A 23,173-nucleotide genomic window follows, 5' to 3' on the forward strand; every position below is an offset into this window, starting at 1 on the left:
CAGGGGCTGCAGGAAGATGTTATAATCAATTACCACATCATAACACTGATGTATGATAATTACTGAGTGTTTCTCCTGAGATAGTGCAGCATTTGGCGGGGATGCGGTTCCTTCATGGTCCACTGCCTGATTAATATGCAAATAATAGGCTGATTGCATGATGAATGCAGAAAATGAGCCCGCTGATAACAGGCGCACTGAAGCGGGGAAATGATAAATTACTTTTACTGACTGTCCTACATTAAGTACTCTTTCCCAACAATCTCATCACAAATTAAGGAAAGCGGTATGGCAAGATTAGGAGGATGTGTAAAATAATGTACCTTAATAGCTTTTCAAACAAAGATGTCTATAAGGAAAATGTCACCTGGTTCCTCATAGAGCCAAAGTAGTTCACCCACTTGAGTGGTCCTTAAAAGTCAGGAAGAGCAAGCCACACCCCTGTGTACCCCTGGCTTCACTTGGCCATGGAACAGCCTTGCTTGCTCAGCCCAGACTCATTACCTGCATGCTGGCTGAGTGGCTTTGTTATTGAGTGGGGACAGGCTGCTTGGGGACATGCTTCTCCCTGCACAGGTGGGCGCAAAGCTCATTGTGCACACCATGCCATGGGGAAGGAGTTTAGCTGCAGTCCCAGCAGGCCTGGGAAGGAGAGAGTATTTATGCCCCCCTTTTAAAGATGGGGCATGGTGATGCACACCCATATCCTAGCTCTGGGAGGCTGAAGTTAGAGAATCAGAAGTTCAAGGCCAGCCTGGACTATATAGCCTTTGCCCTGGGAACTCAAGTTTGATTTCTAGAACCCACAGTTTGGGGCAGAGAGGCACAGTGATAGTTGTATCCCACGCAGGAAAGCAGATGCATAATTCCCCCAATCTAACCTCCTTGGCTAATTACCTGCCAGCGAGAGATCCTGGCTCCAAAATCAAGGTGGGACTGTGAGTACAGCCCAGAGGTAAAGCACTTGCCTAGCACAGAAAAGGCCCTAAGTGTATTTCCCAGTGCTACAGAAGCCGAGGAGAATGGTGCCTAAAGAATGACACCAGAGATTATTCTGTTGCCTAGACACACACACACACACACACATACACACACACACACACACACACACACTCGTGTGCCCACAATTAATCTTTGATTACAGCAAAACAACTTAAGTAGAGAGTTTGTTTTTCTCTGCAGTAATATATATTTAGACTGTTTGTGTGGCATGCACTTTCTCTTAACATGAAAGGAGTCCCTGATAAGCATTAGTACACACAGCTGGCTTGGTAATAAGGTTATCAGAGGCGATTTTAAACCTTATTTCTAGATGATATGGTCTATAGCAAGGTGAATCCAGGGTCCCAGAAGCAGGGCCACTCCCACACTTATCAAGCCATGGCTTCCCTTCTAGACTTGAACTTAATTTTATCAGTGATTTTGACATGATGGGCCCAAGTGCTGCTTCTGATGGGCATATTTGTGACACACAGGGGCTGCTGATGTAACTCAGTTGGCAAAGTGCATTCAAGGTCCTGGGCTCCAGCCCAAGCCCCAGCCCCAGCCCCAGAGAAAACAAGCAAGCCGGTGCACATGTATAACCTGGCACTGAGGAGATAGAGGCCATTCTGAGAGTAAATAGGACCCAAAACAACAGAGAACGAATGAATGAGGGCCCAAGGATGCCAGCACTCGGAAGCAGGAGGTGTAAGTCTGAGGCCTGTTCAACACAAGATCCCATTTCCTTTCAAGCAACTTACTTGTACAGAAGGTGGGTGAGAAGCACCCCTGGAGGAGTAGGGTGCCACTTGCACATGGCTCTATCTCAGGCACCCTATTATTTTATCCTGTCATAGGGTTGACCATCCCCAATAGTCCCCAGCCTCAGCTTCAGGGTGACAGGTGCTCTTCTAGATCCCCCACCTTCATCCCAGAGTCTTTGCCAGTGGAACCCGTTGAGTAATGTCTCTACCCATTTGGCCTCAAATTCTGTGATTTACGGGTGCTTTCTTCACATGCACACGCCAGCATCCAGCCCCTGCCTGGCACGCAGAGGGTCTCATTACCCAGGGAAAGTCAAATGGCTCAGGAGTGGCCAGGGAGGCATAAGCAACTCAAGTTGAATAACGTGATTTTAACAGCCTTGCTTTGCTCATAAAGAATATGAGCATCCTGTATCTTAAAAGTTCCTTATGCAAATTTTGGAAGTCCTAGTTTTTAAGTCCTTTCCATACACAGGGATACACAAACCAGCATCCTACTGTGTGTTTAATGTTCTATTTTAATTATAAACCTGTGGGATTATATGTGTGCACTGCCATGCCTGTTTTCTGTGATGCTGGGACTGGAACCCAGGGCCTTACATGTGCTCTGCCAACGGAGCTCCATCTGTGAGAGTCCAGGACAGCCTGGGCTATACAGAGAACCCTTGTCCACACACGCACACACACGCACACACGCACACACACGTAGAGCTTGGAAGCGTTAAGTCACGCTCATTCAAGCCTAGGAGGGACTTGAAAGTCTGACGCAGTGTCTCATAATATTCCAGACTTTGAACTCCTGATCCTCTTGCCCCTCCTGAGTGCTGAGATTATAAGCGTACCATACCTGTTCCACGCAGTGCTGGGAAAGAACCCCCAGGCTTGGTGTATGCTAGACAAGTGCTCTACTAGTTGAGCTATACCCGCAGCCCAGCTCTTTCCTTTCTGCTACTTGGGAAAAAAAGAATCCTGGTAGATTTCCTGAGACTTAAGGACAGCAGGGTTGGTGTGCTAACAAACTGGGAGGGACCTGCTTGAGTCCTGCCACCGCCATCTGTTTGGCTGATTTCCCCAGAGGAGGCAGTCTACCCAGGGCTCCTTGGGAACTGGCAAGTGATGGAAGTTGGGCCTTTTTCATGGATAGAAGGCTGTGGGTCATCTCTGACACAACTGGTTACTTTTTTCTTTCTTTTGGTGTTGGTTGGTTGGGGGGTTGGTAGGTGAGGAAGCGTCCCGGGGCGCGAGGAGAAGGGTGGGCATGGCAGGCTGGGACGTGGATCTGAGTAGCCTGTATTTTGTTCAAAACAACACTCATGTTGAAAAGAAGACACCTTGCGTTTTGGGCTGGGCTTCCTGCCTTTGCTTCCAAGTGTTGGGATTAAAGAGGATGCCTGGAGACAACTGACTGTAGGAATCTGGGGGAGGTGCCAGAAGTTCTGTGTGAATCTGCTGCTTTGGACAAAGCCTAGGCACAGAAGTAAGGCCACCAAGCCAAGACAGTGTCAGGACTCACATTACCACATGGTAATGCAGGGTCCTGCCCTGTAAACCCCAGGAGCTAAGGAGAGTGCGCTTCTCACATTCCCTACAAAGGCCTGGTCTGTTTGGGAGACTGGATGCTCTCAGGGTGCACGGAGCACCCACATTTCCTTGGTTGTCCACAGCACAGTCTGCTTATCTGAGCCTAGCTTGGGAAGCACTCTGGGCTGGTGGTCACCCTCTTGTGACTTCCAAAGCTGGCGATGGCTATGGGGCGAAAAGGTCCTCAGAGCCCTTCAGGACGCCAGGGTGCCTGCTGTACTTAGGCTGTCCACTCTGAGCTCCCCAGAACCCACTGTACTGTTGCCCACAGCTACTGAGATTCCTGCCCATTCCCTGAGCTCCCTATCTCTAGCTAGGGCATACCGCCCTCTTCTCCTGTAACCTGCTTCCCACACTCTCCACTTCCTCATCTGTCATGAGAGTCACTTGGAGTTGCCTGGCCTGGCACAGGCTCAAAGTCTAAACTCTGGACATAATGAAAAGTAGTGCATCAGACCAGCCGCCAGTTAAATAATGTTTGGGTTCTTGTCAGAATGTCACAGAGTACCCTGTCATTTTGTTTCAGCAACTTGTCCTTCTGAATGCACAGTTCGCCGTATGGCATGCCAGCAGTAAAAATGTCACTTGCAATAATTACTTTTTGGAGGAAATGCTTGCTGACTTCCTACCTTCAAGCTGTTTTTTACACAGTGGGGAGATAATCAAAAATGACTTCATCCTGACTGCTCAAATGAACACTAAATGGAATTTGGGTTATTACCGAGATAGAGGAGGGCTGGGCGTGGAAATTGCAGCAGCGGATCGGATAAACTGCAGAGCGATTTGTCTTGGAAAATTGGGGCGGATGTGTGTTTTCCATTGGCTTCTATTGAAAGCTTAAAGCAGCTGTTGTTTAGCCTGCTGTTTGGGGAATATAATATCTTTCATAATCCTTTTATGGCTCCCAAACACCTTGTGTATCTCCGCATGCTTTGAGCCACTATCCCTGCCCTCTGTGCTTTAGAGCCAAGCTCTTCTGGCAAGATCCAAGGTTCACACACAGTAAAGTGGTTCCTTGCAGATCAGATCTAAGTGACACACCCTGCCTTCCATTGCTGTCAGGGCCCCAAAGCCCATTGTCCTATGCCTGTGTGCCCACCCAGGCCTGCAGCATGCTAAGCCAGTATTTACCACTGAGCCATAGCCCCAGTACCCACTGGGCTTTTAAAATATGCAAATTATCCTTATTATCCTAGACCTAGGGCTGCAGGGGTGTTTTTGTTGGGGAGGTCTGTCTAATTTCTCTCCAGTGCCTAGCAGAGTACATGACACAGAGTATGTGCTTTAAAATGTGGGTGGAGGCGCCATCAAGATAGCTCAGTAGACAGGAACACCTGCTACCAAGTCTGAGAAACTGAGTTTGATCTGGAGGGCCCACATGGTAGAGGAAATCTAACTCCCAAGTTGTCCTCCCCAGATCTCCACACGTGTCATAAATGTGCAACCAAACAGATACGGGGAGAGAGCACATGTGTGTTCAAACAGAGAGAGGAGAGAGAGAAAACACTTTAAAAGAAACAAAACCTAAAAACCAAAAGTATTCAATGTGGACGGAAAGAATTGGGCGTGGTGACACACAGCTTTGATCTCAGTACTCTAGAGGCAGAGGTGAAAGGATCATCCTATGAATTTGAGGCCAGCCTGCTCTACTTAATGAGCCAGCCAGGGCTATATAGCAAGACCCTGTCCTTAAAAAGGAAAAAGAAATGAATAAATGGATGAAAGATGGAGATGGCGGGGAGAGGGTGAGTACATCCATGGCTACGTGGATGACGGATGGAGAGATAGGTGGGTACATAGGTGAATTGGGCAGAGGAGTTGTCAGGTCAGTGGTAGGCAGCATAAGTAGAAACACAGTTTTTCCATCCTGCTCTGGCTCCCATCCTTGCTCCATCCAAGGATATTTGACCAGATGGAGCCAGCTGGTTTCCCAGCCTGGATTGTGGGCATGTGTCCAAGCAAGGTTACTAGGAGACTGGAGCAAGACACTGGCCAAGGTCCCCAGCACTCGGCTTCATGCATATCTAGCAAAAAAAAAATGTGCATTGATCCCCTTCCCCGATCCATGCCATGGATTGACTTCTAGTGACTCTTCACCATGTTTGAGATCCCTGCTAACATGTGTATTGTGGAATCACTGCCCAAAAAGACCGGCCTCGAGCAGGCACTCAGTGCAGGTGAACACTGAGCAGCTGTGCTGTGCACTGGAAGGTGGGCAAGAGGACTGAGTGCATGTAGTCCCTTCCACAAGCATCACCCTGGCACCAGAGTGCACTAAGCCTAGTCAGTGTCACTTCCTTGGTGGCTGCTGTGACAAGTGGTCACAAAGTAGGATTTCTTTTTGGCTTGGTGGTGGTGGTGGTTCTGGTTTGGTCTTAGGGCATGTTGTTTGTTTCTGTGCATGTGTACATATGCATATGTTCATATGGGATACATGTACACATGGAGACCAGAGATTGATGACAAGTCTTTCTCTGTCACTCTCCACCCTGTTTTTTGAAACAGGATCTCTCACTGACTCTAGAGCTTGCTGGGTCAGCTAGGCTGGCTGGCTTAGGAGCCTAGAGATCTGCTGTGTCCACCTCCCCAGAACTGGAATCACTGCACTTAGCCTTTAGGTATTTGTTTGTTTATGTGAGGTTTGCACAGTTGCTTTTCTAATTTGTCTTATGACATTTATTAGTTAGTTTTCTGTGTTTGGTGTGTGTTGGTGTCTGTGTGTCACATTGTGCATATGGAAGTCAGAGAACAGTCCTCTGGCGTCAGGTCTCTCCTTCCACCATGTGGGTCCCGGGATCAAACAGGTCAGCAGGCTTGGTGGCAAGTGTATTCACCTGCTAAGCCATCTCACTGGGTCCTCAGAGATCGATGTGAGGTTTTCATATTATCATGGCAGACACTGTTACCAACTGAGCTGTCTCCCTGCCCTGTTTTTTGTTTTCATTTTTTGTTTTTTGAGACAGGGTTTCTCTATATAGCCTTGGTTGGCCTGGACTTGAACCCACAGAGATGCACCTGCCTCTGTCTCCCCAGTGCTGGAATGGTGTGGGCCACCATTGCCCGGCTTCGTTTTGGGTTTTAAAAAGAGTCTCACTATATAGCCCTTGAAGGCCTAAAATTCATGAGCCTCCTCTGTCAGCCTCCCTAGTGCTGGCATCGCAGGTGACCACTACCACACTTAACCTCACAAGGAAGCGTGTGTCCCACTTTGCCCCACAGCACCCCTGCAACAGCATGCTCCCTCTGAATGAGTCACTGCACATCTTCCCATGCATGGGAATTCAGACCTCATCCAGATCCTCCTACCAGAGCTCTCTGAATCCTCCATGGTCTCCCCTGAATTGCTTTTGAACCTGCATCTCCATCCCACCTTCCAGCCTCCTGCCCCAGCTCTCACAAGGACACAGCAACACCATGTATCCAAAGATGCCCTCAGTTCAGCACTGCATAAGGCAGGTGTGCTGGACATTCCTATAATCCCAGATATGGAGTGAGTTCAGGGCCAGCCTGGCCTAGGTGAGATTGTTTTAACAGCAACAAATAAAATCAGGGCTGTTCAGTTTTCTGTGACCTGAGACTATAGCACATTAGTGTCTCTGGGAATAAGCACCTCCCACCAAGTACAGAGACAATAGCCACCCTCAGCGACTTGGAACAGTGTGTCCTGTCTGCAATAGGGGCTTCCCCTTTATCTGTAGTGGGGAATGCAAAGGGATACTCCTCATGCATGCTAGGTGCACCCCGGGAGCTTTTGCTGGCCTTGTGTAGCCAGCATGCATGCAGGAAGCTGTTGAGTGCACAGCTGGGAGGACCAGCAGCTGCTGGGTAAGGCCTCCTCCCAGACAGCAGCCAGCCCTGTGCTAGGCCGACAGCCATGATTTTGACCTTGCTGTGGGTTAAAGGACACAAACCTAGGAGAATCTGTTTATCATGCTTGGGACGCAGGCTATTCTTGACAGTAGTCAGTGAATAAGATGGATGATCTGCCAAAAGGGCCCCTCGCATGGGTGGATCAGGGTGCATTTACAGTACAATTCTTTTGCTGCTTCTGACACACAAACAGCATTTGCTAGGTTTTAGACCCTGTTGTCTGGTGACCCAGAGGTGAGTGGAGAGAAGAAATCTGATTTGCAGGATTCATAGTGCCTTAAAGATGGATACAGGCCATTTCTGCCCCCATACCCATCTGTTTTACATGTCTCACAAAGCAGTGCAGTTGTTTTCTTAACCTGATTTTTCCAGGCTGAGCTTTATGAGATAGTGGGACTTTTTACCAACTGAGGACATTACACAGGCTTATTGGATTCACTTGTGGTTGTTTCAGGTTTTATTCTTTCTAGGCACTCATAAAATACTTGTATTTTTAATATATGTCCCACTCCCTGGATACAGAAAAGGTTGTTAGCCTCTACACAAATATCCTATGAGGCTTGGGGAGATTGCTTAGTGGTAAAAACATTGGTTTCTTAAGTGTCAGGACCTGAGTTCAAACCCCCAGCACCTACATAAAAGCTGGGTGTTACTACATGCCTACTGTAGCCCATGCTCAGGGAGGCAGATACAGGAGGATCACTGGGACTGCTAGCCTCCAACATAGATCCAAGTACAGAGAGACCCTGTCTCAAGGGACTAAGGTGAAGGACGATAGAGCGGGCCACCTGACATCCTCCTCTGGCCTCTGCACACATGCACTAAATAAATGTCATATGCATATGCCATAAACTAGAAGTAAAGTCTTTCTTGTTACTTTTTAGTCAGATAACAGTGTTTTCCTTTTGGTTGTTTGTCTGGTTATTTACGGGCTTGGGCTTTGCCTAGCCATAATACAAGGAAACCAAACATGCTTAGCAGGTGCTCTGCCACTGCACCACTCCTGCGGCCGGCGCAGCAGGATTTTGGGCTACCTGCAGCTGTGCTGACACTGTTACTAAGGGACTTGTTACAGCTTGAGGGAGCAGCAAACAAGAGAAGGCACAGAAGGTCCTGCCCTTGGACTCTAGCCAGCATCACCAGTCAGTCATCTGTTAGGGACTGGAGGAAAATAGCTACACATGGGTTTTATATTGAATGCAGACCCTAGAAAATGCACTAGAAAAAAGTGCATTTCGATACAATTATCATCACTCAGACACTGGTGTAACCACGTCTCGCCTGGCCCCTCGCACATGGCTATGATGTGAGGCCCTCTGGCCTCAGTGGAAGAGAGGGAAGAGGGTGTGCCAAACACAGGATCAGGCCAGAGCACATTGTTCTTGTGGAGAAGAGCCATTCACACTTCCTTTCTCAGTGCTCTCTCTATGCCACTGGAAATTAGGCTATGACCAGTCTTTATTCTAGGGTCCCCAAGCCAGGCTCATGGCAGTGTGCCAGGCTTCACAAGTGATGCTAAAGAGAGCCGGGGGCGGGGTGGGGGAGGGGGGATTGTTTCACTGGCTTAGTTTTCTTGTTGCTGTGACAAGATGCCTTACAGAAGCAATGTAAGAGAAGTTTACCCTGGCTCACCGAGGTTTTGTCAGCAGGAATGTTAGGTGGCTGCTCACATTGCAACCGCAGTCAGGAAGTAGAGAGAGATGAATGCTGGGGCTCAGCTCTCTTTCTTCTCCTTATGCAGGCCAGGACTGCAGCCTGTGGAATGGAGCAGTCACTCAGCCTAGAACCTCCTCCCTAGCATGCCTGAAGCTAGTCCCTTCAACAGTCTGCCTCCTCTCCCACTGGCCATAGTAACCATCACTCAGAGAGCAGGTGTAGCACTTCAGTGACCACCAACAAGGCACAGACTATTCTAATGCAAGGAACATGTGGTGCCTGGTGGCTTCCACACCAGTCCCCTTCTTCTGTCATTCACATATGGTCTAGATGAGAAAGAGCTTGGTTTTCTAAAACAAGCAGTGCCTGGGGTTCGTGCAGAGCAGACATGCTACCTTTCTTTGGTACCCTTCTTCCTCTAGTCTCAGCACCTCCGGTAGTCTCACAAAAAAGCAATCTGATCCTAAGACTTGTCTCTCTGAACCACCAGAGAGACCAACAGCTGAGCATTGGGTTCAAGAGTCTTTGTAACCATATGACCTCTAGCCTCATAGGCAACTCACCTAAAATGATTTGTCCATCCTTGTGTGTGCAGGTAGAAGCCAGAGGACACCTTTGGTTCTCACTCTGTAGGCTCCACCCACCTTGTTGTTGAGACAGTCTCACTAGCATAGAGCTCGCCAAGTATGCAAAGCTGGCCGGCCAGTGAGCCCAGTGGTTAGCCTGTCTCTGCCTCCCAGGGCTGGGATTGCAAGCATGCACTACAGTGCCTGGCTTTGTTACGTGGGTTCTAAGGGTAGAACTCAGATCCCCATGCTTGCAAGGCAAACACTTCACCTACTGAGCTATCTCTCCACCTCCTGTCCATACTTTTTGTTCTGGAAAATATAGAAGAAATAATCACATATATTAGACTCAACCCCCAGTCTCTCTGAATTACCAGAATCATGGGGTTTGATTAGAACAAATCATAGCCATCATAATGACACATTTTTTTTTTTAGCAAAATGCCCTGATATTAAGCCTTCAGAAACCTTTTATTTGAACCTTTAGTTGATTTTTTTTTTGTCTTTGTTGGTGTTATTTTTGTTCCTTTAATGCAGAAAATTAGCAGTTACACTTAATGAAAAAACTATGAAATAACACAGACAGTCCTGAGGACTACCACACAGTAACCTTCTGGAACAGGAGGTTTAATTATCATTTCCTAAGGAAACAAATCAGTGTACATGGTGAAAGATGACTATTTTCAGTGGCCATTCTTGCTGTGTTTAATTCTAGAAAGCACTCCAAAGACCTCTGCCAGCTGCAGCCCTGCCCCTGAGTCCCCAATGAGTTCCAGCGAATCCGTGAAGAGTCTCACTGAGCTGGTCCAGCAGCCCTGTCCCACCATTGAGACCAGTAAAGAAGGCAAACCACCAGAACCCAGCGACCCACCCGCCTCAGACTCCCAACCCACAACACCGCTGCCTCTCTCTGGACACTCAGCCCTCAGCATCCAAGAATTAGTAGCCATGTCTCCTGAGCTGGACACCTACGGCATAACCAAGAGGGTCAAAGAGGTGCTGACCGACAACAACCTCGGTAAGTCCTCATTGCCGGGTCACCAGCCATCCAACTGGTTACTGTTTGAAGCCTTGGAAGGGTAAGGGAGGGGGCTGCAGGCTGAGCCAGCCGAAACTCCATGCATCCAAGTTTTTTACATTGCCACAGAAAGCTGTCATACACAAAGTTCATAAAAGATTAAAAACAGAAACCCCATGTTTTAAATTTGATTTTGTATTGGACTACATAAATAACTGTCCTGAGTTACAGGTTGGGCATACCTGAATGCTAACAGTATACTTAAAGAACCTGGTCCTTGGGGCATGCATGCCTCAGAGGTAGAGCACCTGCCTAGAATCCCCCAGTGAGGGGCTGGGGTGTGGCTCAGTGGTAGAGCACCTGCCTAGAATCCCCCAGTGAGGGGCTGGGGGTGTGGCTCAGTGGTAGAGCACCTGCCTAGAATCCCCCAGTGAGGGCCTGGGGGTGTGACTCGGTGGTAGAGCACCTGCCTAGAATCCCCCAGTGAGGGGCTGGGGGTGTGGTTCAGTGGTAGAGCACCTGCCTAGAATCCCCCAGTGAGGGGCTGGGGGTGTGGCTCAGTGGTAGAGCACCTGTCTAGAATCCCCCAATGAGGGGCTGGGGTGTGGCTGTGTGACAGAGCACCTGTCTAGAATCCCCCAGTGAGGAGCTGGGGTGTGGCTCAGTGGTAGATCACCTGTCTAGAATACTTGAGACCCTGAGTTCCAACACCAGCAAAAAAAAAAAGAAAGAAAGAAGAAAGGAAGGGAAAAGAAAAAGAAATATCTTAGTTTGAATACTAGCCTGCTCACTGAAGTACAGGAGTCAATCCCAGCCCCTTCCAACATCTCTTAGAAGATAGCCTATCAGCCAGAGCAGATGAGGTGGCCCACAGAGAGAGGCCTCCTGCATTAGGACATGCCCAGCAGAGCCCAGTTTCATGGTGAGTAGCAGAGAAGATCAGCTGAATCCTGAAGTTCTTTTATGGATGTCAAAATCAAGGCCCACTCCATGTTCCTTCACTGTGCCTGCTGTGGGGCAAAGTATATGTGCACTGTGAGCCAACCCCTCGGCGATGCTGGCTTGATCCTGCCTGTCACAGGCTCTCACCAAGGCCCCTGCCTGGCGGCTTGAAGCCATCTAATGCTGCTGCCATTCCTTCTGCTGGTCATCCTCTCCTGGTGTAGACCCCAGGCCATATGCTGTGTACATGCTGCGGCTAACCTGGGCTCTGCCTGAAGTGGCTTTATGAGGCTTCCTGTCTGTCACTGCTGGATGGGAGCTCATGTGTCCCCAGGAGTCCCAGGTAAAATGTCAATGAAAGGAGCACACTAGGACAGCCCCCTAGAGTGGCGGGAGCCATACTGCGCCTTCAGGAGGGACCTGCATGCCACACCTTTCCCAGGATAGAACGAGACAAGAGGAACATTGCTGTTGAGCTTGGAGAGCGAGCTCAGGCTATAAAGTGCTTGTCATGCAGCACTGAGTTCAATCCCTAAAACGCAAGTTAAAAAAAAAAAAAGTTAAGCGTAGCAGGGCATGGTGGCACACGCCGTTAATCCCAGCACTTGGCGGGCAGAGGCAGGCAGATTGCTGTGAGTTTGAGGCCAGTCCAGGACAGCCAGGACCACAAGAGAAACTCTGTCTCGAGAAACCTAAAATAAAACAAAAATAATAATAATAATACAGGGTGAGAGCCAGAAAAATAGCTTGGTGAGTAAAGGCACTTGCTGCCAAACCTGATGCTCTAAGTTCAATCCCTAAAACCCACAGAGTGGAAAGAGAAAACCTACTTTTATAAGTTATCCTCTGGCATACATGCACATGCACACACACACACACACACACATATACACATTGCTACTGAGTTTCAATGAAGTCTGCCAGTGACTTAGAGTCTGGAGTCAGGCCCAGCCGTCATCTTGAGTTCCCCACATCCCATTTGTGCAATGTATTGTCCAAAACAGAACACAGGGAAAAGGAACATCCACTGAGAACAATTGTAATCGTTCATTCATAAAAAGATGAAAATTTAGCTGCTGATTTGAGAACAGCCCAAAGCCCATATGTTCATCGGTTATTGAAATGTGGAAGGATTCCTACACTTGAGTCATCCCCTTCTTCTCAGACTTGTCACGAGTCCAAGGAAGCAGGCCGATCGCTCCTGCTACCCACTCCTAGATAGAAAGCATCCTTCCGTGTAAATGTTGAGAATAGCGAAGAAAAACCTCCTTTCAAACTGCCAAGTTGTAAGATCGCAGTTTGTAAATGACAAACACTGGAGCCTCCCTTCTCCTTGGCATCACTAACCAGCTTCCATCCTCACTGGAGAGTTGGCTGGCATGGGTTACATACAGCAAGAGCAGTACCCTGCTGGCCTGAAGAACTTCCCAGTGCTGAGGAGGACCAGTTATCAACCTGAAAGACTTCCAGGAAAGCCTGGAGCCCACCACCTGGGCTTAGCAGTGAGAAGCAGTTTCCTTAGTGGCTCTAACTGTTCCTAAGGTTTGTGGGGAGTGATCTGCCTTCCCACAGGATCCTTGATGCAGCTGTAGACACGGATTGGCCAGCTTCAAGCTGCATCGGGCAGCAGAGACGACCTCTTCCTGGTCAAGATTTAGGTGCTCTCCCAACTTAACCTTGTGGCATGGCAGGTTCAAACACTGTACCACTGCGCCGCACTCCCAGCTCCTCACTTTGGGATTCGAGGCAAGTGCTCTCTCTACTGCTGAGGTATACCTTTGATCTAGTATATTTAAATTTAAACTAAACAACAAAAGTAAAAAACAAAACAACAAAAACACCTAAATTTGGCTACATGCTCAACCATGTTTATAGTATATAGTGCTACATCATTTTCTCTGGGTGTTCTGTAGTGTTCTCAGTTCATAGGTGAGGACGTTACCACAGGTAGCGTAAGCCAGCCTCCATGTTCTCTAGCTGCAGTTCTTCCCAGCCTCCTATGTTCCAGATGCTGTGTTAGACTAAACAGTGGCCTTTCCGGTCCCAAGCTCCACTTCCACCCAGTAGCTTCTGTTCACTCAAGCCTTTCCCATCAGCCCATGTGGGTCATAATAGATTCTGATGTGTAGCTTTAAGAATGGCAGGGTGGTGGTGGCGCACACCTTTAATCCCAGCACTCGGGAGGCAGAGGCAGGTGGATCTCTGTGAGTTCGAGGCCAGCTTGGTCTACAAAGTGAGTCCAGGACAGCCAAGGCTACACAGTGAAACCCTGTCTCGAAAAACCAAAAAAAAAAAAAAAAGAATGGCAGCTCTCTCCCCTCACAGAGGAATGGCTTTCATAAGGAAACAAACTCTTTTTGTATGCATGTGTGTACCTGTGGGTATACATGTGGGTATACATGGAGATCAGAGGTCAATATGGACTGTCTCGCTCAAACACTTTCTACCTTAGTTTTTTGGGACAGGACCTCCCAGTGAACCTGGAACATACTGTTAGGGCTAGCTTGGCCAGCCATCAAGTGCAGGGATCGCACTGCCTCCCCCTCCGGAGTCCAGGAATTACAGGCACACAGCTCTGTGCCCAGCTCTTTCTGTGAGTGCTGGGGTTCTAACTCCGGTCTCGTGCTTGCACAGTAAGGGCTTTAATGATGAGCCATCTGTCTCAGCCTCCATGCCCTTCTTTTAACACAGTGACACACAGTGCAGGCTTGGACACGCTTGTGGTCTTCACGGCCACCTGCCCTGTGATCACCCAAGGCAGGCTGCTCACCCAGCTTAGAAGAGAGGAATACAGTGAAGATTTGATCTTCTCTGAGCCACACTCAGCAAAAGCAGCTTAGACTGTAGAAGCCAGTGAGCCTCTCACATCAGAAGCTCCCAGACTTCTCCCTCCTGCCCAGGGGTCAAGTGCCTGGTCTCTCAGCAAGGCCCTCCTCCTTGCTAATCACGAAAAGACACCCACTTGGCCTCTGGTCGGATGTTGCCTGAGGAGAGTTCAGCAGCTGCCTCTCCATTTTCTGGGCCTGTGTTTTAGGGATTTCACAGCCTCTAACAGATACTGCAGGTGTCCACCTCAGTTCACCTGGCTCCTGGGAGCTTTTCGTTTTCCTGAAGCTATTGATATGTAGCCCAGGCTGCCCTAAAACTGCTGATCCTCTTGCCACAGCCTCCTGAGAGCTAGAACTGTAAGAATGTATCACCAGACCTGCTACCTGGAGGCTTTCCTAAAAGCATAGTCATGTGACACTTACATGTAGAATGCAAGTGTATTCTAACTTCCTTGATAATGAGCTGTTAGAACACAAGTGGAAGGAATGGTTCAGTACTGAAGCTGTAGCTCCAGGGTGGAACACCTGCCCAGAATCCACAGCAAGAGGCAGGGGGTGTGACTCAGTAACAGCTACTCACTTCACATACACAGAGCCTTAGACCTACCACCAGCCCTGTAAAAATAAAGTGTTGCTATAGGCCAGGCCTCCACTGTCCAGACTATGGGCCTTCGAACCATGTGTCTAAGTTCAGGTTCGTGTTACCTGCTTGCCACTGTGTTAGTGACCATCTCTCACATCTGCTTTCCAGGTCAGCGCTTATTTGGGGAGACCATCCTGGGCCTCACCCAGGGCTCTGTCTCCGACCTCCTTGCCCGCCCAAAGCCCTGGCATAAGCTCAGTCTGAAAGGACGGGAGCCCTTTGTCCGCATGCAGCTGTGGCTGAACGACCCCAACAATGTGGAGAAGCTGATGGACATGAAGCGGATGGAGAAGAAAGGTACTTGCCCGCCTTCTGCCACCCAGGCACCACGCCATTCACACATATGCCCTTTCTGGAAGTTTCCCCACAGAGATGGGGGCCATGGGTCACTGGCCCCTGTTCTGCAAGGTAGAGACCATAGTTTAGATGAGTATCAGCCAGTGAGTAGCTAAGAGGACAAGGAAGATTTATCCCTCTTTGGGGCCAAGAATAAAGACCTGTGGCCCTTGGGTGCATTGCAGTCTGTGGTAATAGCTTATTTGCTGGCTGCCTTTTAGCTCGTTGACTACATCATCCACTGTACATATACCTCATGCTAAAGGCCCGTGACGATGGTGAAAAGCTCAAAATATTTATACTGATGGGCTGGGATTGTAGCTAGTTCATGGAGTGCTTGCTTGGCATGCATGAGACTTACATTAAACTCCCAGGGCTAGGGGAAATTTTTTTAGGTGTATTTTGAACCAGGAATGCTAGCACAAACTTGTACAAAAGAGGCTGGGGTTCTAGCCTGGATGGCAGAGTGCTCCTTTGGCATGTATAAAGCCTGGGGACTAGGGTGGAAGAGCTGTGGTCATTGGTACCATGGTCTGCCACACTGGGACCTCAGGGTGTCCCTGCCCATCAGCAGTGTGCCTAAACAGTAGCTCTCCACCATCAAGGGCCACTTCAACTGGCTCCGGCCCATCCTAAGGTATGACCCAGCCCCATAGCCTCCAGGGCAGTTCCAAGAAACACCGCAATACACTCCAAAAGCCTAGTGACTTCCCAGGTTTTTAAATTTTAAATTGTGTTAAATTTCAAGCAAAAATACAAAGAATGATAAGAAGAACTAATAGATAATAATGATGATGATGATGATGATGATGATGATGATGATGATGATGTGTGGTCCTTTAGAACCATCACTTGGAAGACTGAGGCAGCAGGGAAGGCTATAACCCAGCTGTTCTTAGCATGTACACTGCCCAGGGCTCCATCCCCAGCATCACTTAGACCAAAGATGTGGGTTTTAATCTCTTCAATGGCAGCACTGGGCATGGAGGAAGAAGGATCAGGAGTTCAGGGTCATCTTTGACTACCTCGTAGTAAGTCTCAGGAAATCTTAGAGAGAAGGAAGCAGGATACATAGCCTGCCTGGACTACATAACAGAATGAGTAGACCAGATGGAGCAACTTCAGTGAGACCCTAGCTGAAAGACAAGAAGTCGACAAGCAAAAGAAGCTAGTAAAAACTGCTGCTGAGTTTCAACAGTCCCCAGTACTTACAAGATAACATTAAAGTGCCCCACTTCCAGTCAAAGCCAAGACCAGCCACCCCAGGTGTGACATCAGGCCACCTCCAAAGCGTTCATTCCCCTGTCCCCTCAGGTGTCCACAGAGAGGTTTGTTCATATCTTCCCTTTCCCCATCCCAAATTAGATGTTGCAGGCTTTCCAGACCTCCAGCTTCCTTCCACATGGGCTCTGGTGCCATCTTGTGTCACAAAAGTGTTATTGTCTCAATGGAGTTGGGGCGCCCTGGCTCCCCAGAATGGCTGCTGAGCCATTCACTAGGGCTACTAGCTAGGGAAGTCTTCTCAAGCAACTGGGCACCTGACCTGTCAATGACATAGCAGGAGCCACTGCCTGCCTGGTTCTCCCCTCGGTGTCTGTAATAACTGTCACTTCCTAAGCATCTAGAGCAGTGGTTCTCAGCCTTCTTACTGCTGCAGCCCTCTAATACAGCTCCTCATGTCATGGTGACCCCCAACCGTAAAATTATTTCATTGCTACTTCATAATTGTGATTTTGCTACTGTTATGAACCATAATGTAAATATCTATGGTTTTGATTGTCTCAGGTGACCCCCTGTGAAAGGGTCCTTCAATTCCCAAAGGAGAAGTCATGACCCACAGGTTGAGACCACTGATCTAGAGGTTGCCTTACTCTACGGCCTCCCTTTCTTTGCTATTTCCATCTCTCTCTCTCTCTCTCTCTCTCTCTCTCTCTCTCTCTCTCTCTCTCTCTCTCTCTCTCTCTCCCTCACGTGTGACAGTCTCTTGTGGCCAAGCATGACCTTAAGCTCCCAATCATCCATTCTCTATCTGCAATATGTAGCCCAGACTGTCCTGGAATTCATGGTGGTCCTGCCTTTGGGAACCCACCACCACATCTAGTTTATGCAGTGCTGGGAATGCACCCCTCCACTGGGCCACACCTCCAGCACGTACGTCTCAACAGTGTCCTCAGTAATAAAACTGCCCAGCAAAAAGCCCTCTCCTTGTAACCAGAGATGATGAAAGTACCAACCTCTCCAGAGGGCAAGGGTTAGGAAGAATGGAAGTAGTCAGGTAGTTATGCAGTAAGTGGGAATCATTCATTTGTATTCCTTTAGAACAATGCCAGGCATAATGGCACCCCTGTAATCCCAGAATCCATAAGCTGAGGACCATGAGTCGCAGGCCCCCCTGGGCTATATAGTTAGTTCCACTCTAACCAGGGCTATTAGATATTGAGAAAATGGGAGAGGGCTCAGTCCTTGCAAGCAAGAGGACATGAGTTTCAGCCCAGAACATACCTAAACAAACAAAATAGTGGGGTGTATTAGCACACATACCTTTAATCCCTACAGGGAGGCAAAAGCAGGTAGTTCAAGGCCAGCCTGGTCTACAGAGCAGCATAGTAAATTTCAGGACAACCAGAGCTACATACAAAGTTGTCTAAAAAAATTTTAATTTTTTTAAATAAAAAATGACCAGGCATGTACCTGTAATTCCAGCAGAGAGGAGACAGAAAGGTGGGTCCCAGGAGCTCCCTGGCAAGCCATCTAACCTATTAGATGAGGGCCAGACCAGTGAGACCCTGCCTGAAAAACAAAAGGAAGGAAGGGCTGAAGCAGCTCGGTGCTTGAGAGCACTTGCTGCCCTTGAAAAGGACTTCATTCTGTTCCCAGCACCCTCATGACTTACGCCTGTAACCCAAGACCCACAGATTCTAACATCTCTTTTACTGCACACACTGCCCTGCCTGCCTCACACACATACACATCATTAAAACAAAAAAACAAAAAGGGAGCAACATCACTGGAAGTGGTCTTCTGGGGCATTCTACACACATGAGTACATGTACTATACACACACAGAGGGGGAGAGAGGTGTGGCCAATTCCTTGCTAAAGCAATCTCAGTGGTTTGTTGACTCCAGGCATTATTGGCCATAACAGATGCACACAACAGAGTCTCCAGAGCCTCAGTTCCACAACTGTCCTTCACTCATTCGCCCATACGCCCACCCTGAGCAAGATCATCCTCACGACCCCTCCCCACCCTGCCTCCATAAGTGAAAACATCTCCATCATCTGTCAATCACTACATTTTCTCAAGCCAAGGGCCTTCTTCCATCCCTTGCTGTGCCTCAGCCAGGAAGTGACCACATGGAAGACCATCCTGGTCAGTCCAGCACCTGGCTATCAAGTTCTTTGATCTCAGGATGGAGAAAGGGGAAGAGGCTGTTTCCTAACCTCATCCAACCCAAATTCTCCCACCTTCCCCGATCCTAAACTCAGACTCCTGATTCCTCGGCCATCCTATATCCTGCCACCTTTCTCTCTGCTCCACTTACCTAGGATCGCCCCTGGATTTTTGACATCCCTTTCTTCCTTTCTGGCCACAGTGCTGTTCTCTCCCACTCCTCCAGCCCTGCTAGTACTGTGTCCCAGCCACTCCTCTCTCGGTTCCCCTGGGATGCTGGGTACCTGGACCATCTCTAACAGACTAGTGCCTTTGACTTCTGCAGGGTCCCCAGTTCATGCCCCATGATGGCTCTGTCATCTTAATACTTCTTTTCCATCACCCACCTCCCCAGTCTCGGCTTCTTACAGATAGACGGACACTTTATCCTACACTCCCATCTCTGTTCCCTCTGCCCCTTCCTCCTGGCTCAGGATCCTGCCTCAGTCAGTCCAGCCACCTAGGTTCCTCCCCAATGCTTTCTTCATAGTCTCCCTCCTCATCTTAGAGCTCGTTCTTTATCTTTGTGGAGAATGGTTGCGACTGAACCCAGGGCCAGTATGGAGTAAGCTCATTCTCTACCACAGAGCCACACCCACGTCATCACTAAAAAGCCACTCCTAGCCCTGGACCTCCCCTTGTCTTGCTTTTCTTTCCATTTCTTCCTTTCTTTCCTCCCCTTCCTCCTCTTCCTCTTCCCCCTCCCTCCCTTCCATGCCTCCTTCCTTGTTTATAAGACTGGGTTTTACTGTGTAGCTCAGCACAATCCTAAAATGATAATCCTCCTGCTTCAGTCTCCTGGAGCCACTGCCTTTTTTCAGTTCAGGTTCCTGGCACACCCCTGCTTTGTCCCTTCATCCTGTGCTGCCCAGCACCGTGGATCCACTCCCATTCTCCAGGGCCTTAGTTTTCCCCATAGTACCAAGTCCAAAGTCCAGCCTGGCCCTTCCTAACATCCCTCTCTCTGGTGCTAGATGCTGTTTGCTGCTCTGTCCCCTCGAGGGGACAGCCCTTTCGGTGACACCATTGGCCCCTGGCTGTTATATGTCCCTGGGCCCTTCTTAGCTTCTCTCTGGAACTGTCCTGTAATGCTGTGCTGGAGTCTGCCAAGGTTCTATTTTGATGTAACTCTGTCTCAGCCATTGACTTCCATTACCATTCTCTTCTTCCTCTTCTTCCCTTCCTTCCTTTCTTCTCTGTTCTATGCACTCTCTTTCTCTTCACAGGGTCTCACATAGTCCAGGCTGGCCTGTAACTATCTATGTAGCCAAAAATTACCTTCAACCCCTGACCTCCTGCCTCCACCTCTCAAGTGCTAGGATCACAAGCACTTACCACCACCTTGTCTTGGGTTTCCATTTTCTAAACAGCCTCCTGTTGCCTTCAGTTCCCTAACCTGTGTTTTCTAGTTAATCCAACATCATCCTTCAAGATGATCTTGAAATATCCTTTCATCTGGAAAGTCTCTCAGGCTTTTCCAAGCTCTGTCTAGTGATCTCCACTAGTGCCCCTCCCAGGTGCCCAAGTGGCCCTGCCAGCAGTGTAGTCATCAACATGGATCTTTCTGCAGCCCTCAGTGAGCTGTCAGTTGGCCAGGGACAGGTGGGAACCCACATGACATCAGAGTAGGGCTCAGTATACACCAAGGACAGACAGTGGTTCCACTGCAGGGTTTTATTTGGGGGCTGTTTGGTTTAGGGGTTTGTTGTTTTGTTTTGTTTTTGAGTTTAGGGCTCAAACCCAGGGTATCTTATATGCTAGACAAGCACTCTACCACAGAGCTACACCCCAGCTATTTGGCTTTTGGGAATGTTTGGGGGTTTGTTTGTTTTTTGTTTTATTTTGATACTAGGTCTCAGGATATAGCTCAGACTGGCCTCAAACTCATGATTCTCCTGTCTCAACTGCCTCAGTGTTCGGATTGCATGTGTGCCCTACCACACCCAAGCTCTAAGTTTTTCAGCATCCTGCCCTATTTCCAGGGCTGAGGCTTTGGTTTCCCAGCTGTCCCTTAGTTCACCACCCCCCTCTCTCTCTCTCTCTCCCTGCAGCCTACATGAAAAGGCGACACAGCTCTGTCAGTGACAGCCAGCCCTGTGAGCCCCCCTCTGTGGGTATCGACTACAGCCAGGGCGCCAGCCCCCAGCCACAACACCAGCTGAAGAAGCCTCGAGTGGTGCTGGCTCCAGAGGAAAAGGAAGCGCTGAAGCGAGCCTATCAGCAGAAGCCATACCCGTCACCAAAAACGATCGAGGAGCTTGCCACACAACTCAACCTGAAGACCAGCACCGTCATCAACTGGTTCCATAATTACAGGTAGAGCCTCTCAAGAGCCCCAAAGCCCAGACCCATGAGAACCCACCTGACAGAGTGTGGTGTAGCCCTCCGTCCCTGAAGGCAGACCCAAGGCCAAAGCATTGTTGTGCAGTGTGAACAGCTAGGTAAAGGGACTGCTTCCTGTCCCATATGGCTGGCCTCTCAGTACTGAGGAGATTTTCAGTGTGTGTGTGTGTGTGTGTGTGTGTGTGTGTGTGTGTGTGTGTGTGATGTGCAAGTCAGAGGACAGCTCTCAGGATTCAGTTCTCTCCTACCACCTTACAGGATTCTAGGTCTTTCTAGATTGGTCAGGTCTGCGTGCAAAGAGCCTCTGTCTGCTGGCTAATCTTGCTGGTGGTATCATTATCATTTTAGACAGTGGCTCACTATGTTGCTTTGTCTGACCTGTAGGCCAGGGTAGCCTTGAACCCAGAGATCTGACTACCTCTACCTCCCAAGTACTGGGGTTAAAAGCCTGTACCACCATATCCAGCCTTACGGATCTTTTTATAAAGAAAACTAGCTCAGCCAGTAAAGGCCTGCCACCAAGCCTGACTACCTAAACTTGATCCCTGGCTCCCACAGTAGAAGGAGAGAACTGAATCCGCAAGTTGTCCTCTGACTTCCACACACATGCCATGGCATATGCCTTTGTCCACAACACAACACGCACGCACGCACACACGCACGCACACGCAAAAAGCAATGAAAACAAAACCAAGAACGAGATCGTTCAGAATTAGCCTAGGTCTGGGGTATGGCCTGGTAGTAGAGCTCTTGCCTAGTATCCACTAGTGAGGAGCTGGGGATCTGGCACAGTGGTGCAGCTCTGCTTGACATGGCCCTGCTTAAATCCTCTGCACCCTACAAAGCTTTTCTAGACATCAAATCCAGGGCTGTGGCAGTGTGGCTCAGTGGTGGAGCTGAGCACAAGGCGGTGCACTCTGTCACTAGCACACAAGTAAATTAGTTAAAATTTAGGAGGTAATGCCAGGCATGGTGCATATACCTATAATCCCAGTACCCAGAGGACAGCAGGAGAACGGAATGTTTGCGTCTAGCCTGCCCTCCAAAAGTAAATAAATAAATGTATGTCCTCCAACCGGTACTCACACTCAGGATCAGTAGTTCTACCTTGCCAAGAAAAGTCCCACACACCCACCAAGGAGGCTGGTATATAAGGCCAGATCTTGTACTATCCCTTTGCCACTTCCAGCCTTTCACCTGGCCTTCTCTCACTCCGAAACTGTAAAAAAAAAAAAAAAAAAACCTGTCATGGTGGTAGACAACTATAAGCCCAGCATTTGGGAGACTGAGATAGGTAGTTCCAGGCCAACCTGGGCTACATAGTAAGGTCCTATCTCAGAGAAAAAGCTTGAGAGCAAATAAACTCAAAAGACATTTATTTATCTGAGTTGTGTACCTAGCAAATAGCAAAGCCAAATTTCAGACCCAGCATATTTGCATCCTATTTGTAAGACTTAGCTTAGCCTATCACCTAACCTGCCATCTCCTAACTGGGCAGAGCAGAACTGGGTGCTCACCCCCACTGGCATCCTTGCTGCCCTGAGGCTGGAAAACTGATCATGAGCAGAGCCAGCTTCCCGTCACAGCTCCAAGGACTGGCCCTCCAGGTCTCAAGTTCCTGAAGCTATCCTGGGAAATACACATGGGTATTTCTGGGGCTTATTGGTACCTCACTTTTCTGAATCACAGCTTTAAAATCTTCAGGACAGGGGCTAGGATGGCTCAGCAGTTCAGAGCACTGGCTGCTCTTCCAGAGGATCCACACTTGGTTCCCAGCACCCACATGGCGGCTCACAGCTGTCTGTAACTCCAGTTCCAGGGGATCTAACACTCTCTTTTGGCCTCCATGGGCACCAGGCATGCATGTGGTACATATACATACATGCAGGCAAAAACCATACAAAGTAAGGAAATGTTAAAAAAAACAAACAAACAAAAAAAGCTCGGTATAGTGGCACATACCTTTAATCCCAGCACTGGGAACGCTGGGGTTAGAGAGACCCGGTCTCAAAAAATAAAAACCAGTAACTATGGACCAGGTAAATAACTACCCCAAGGTTCTCATACCTTGAGTCAAACCCACCCGCCCCTAAATCAAGCCCAGGGCCCACCTGTGCATTCCCTTAGCTTTGCCTTGTAGCACAGGCCTATACCCCAGCTCTTCAGAAAGCCGAGGCAAGAAGACTTAAAGTTTAAGGCCAGCATGGTCTACA

At 48.8% G+C, this 23,173-nt stretch overlaps 1 protein-coding gene across 12 annotated transcripts in view; it reads left to right on the forward strand.

The window, feature by feature from the left end:
* The window catches only part of CUX1 (cut like homeobox 1), a 346,720-nt gene that overhangs the window by 292,394 nt on the left and 31,153 nt on the right, over positions 1 to 23,173 (forward strand). For 8 of the 12 annotated variants that reach the window (XM_084764549.1, XM_084764550.1, XM_084764551.1 and 5 more), the window contains 3 exons: positions 10,134 to 10,436; positions 14,958 to 15,146; positions 20,669 to 20,933. The exons of the other annotated variants lie outside the window; for them this stretch is intronic. In XM_084764549.1, coding sequence (XP_084620675.1) covers positions 10,134 to 10,436; positions 14,958 to 15,146; positions 20,669 to 20,933 — 757 coding nt within the window. The remainder of the gene's footprint in view (positions 1 to 10,133; positions 10,437 to 14,957; positions 15,147 to 20,668; positions 20,934 to 23,173) is intronic. 12 annotated transcript variants of the gene reach the window in all.

The sequence above is a fragment of the Acomys minous genome, assembly GCF_964271855.1.
Source record: "Acomys minous genome assembly, chromosome: 16".
Classification (NCBI taxonomy): domain Eukaryota; kingdom Metazoa; phylum Chordata; class Mammalia; order Rodentia; family Muridae; genus Acomys; species Acomys minous.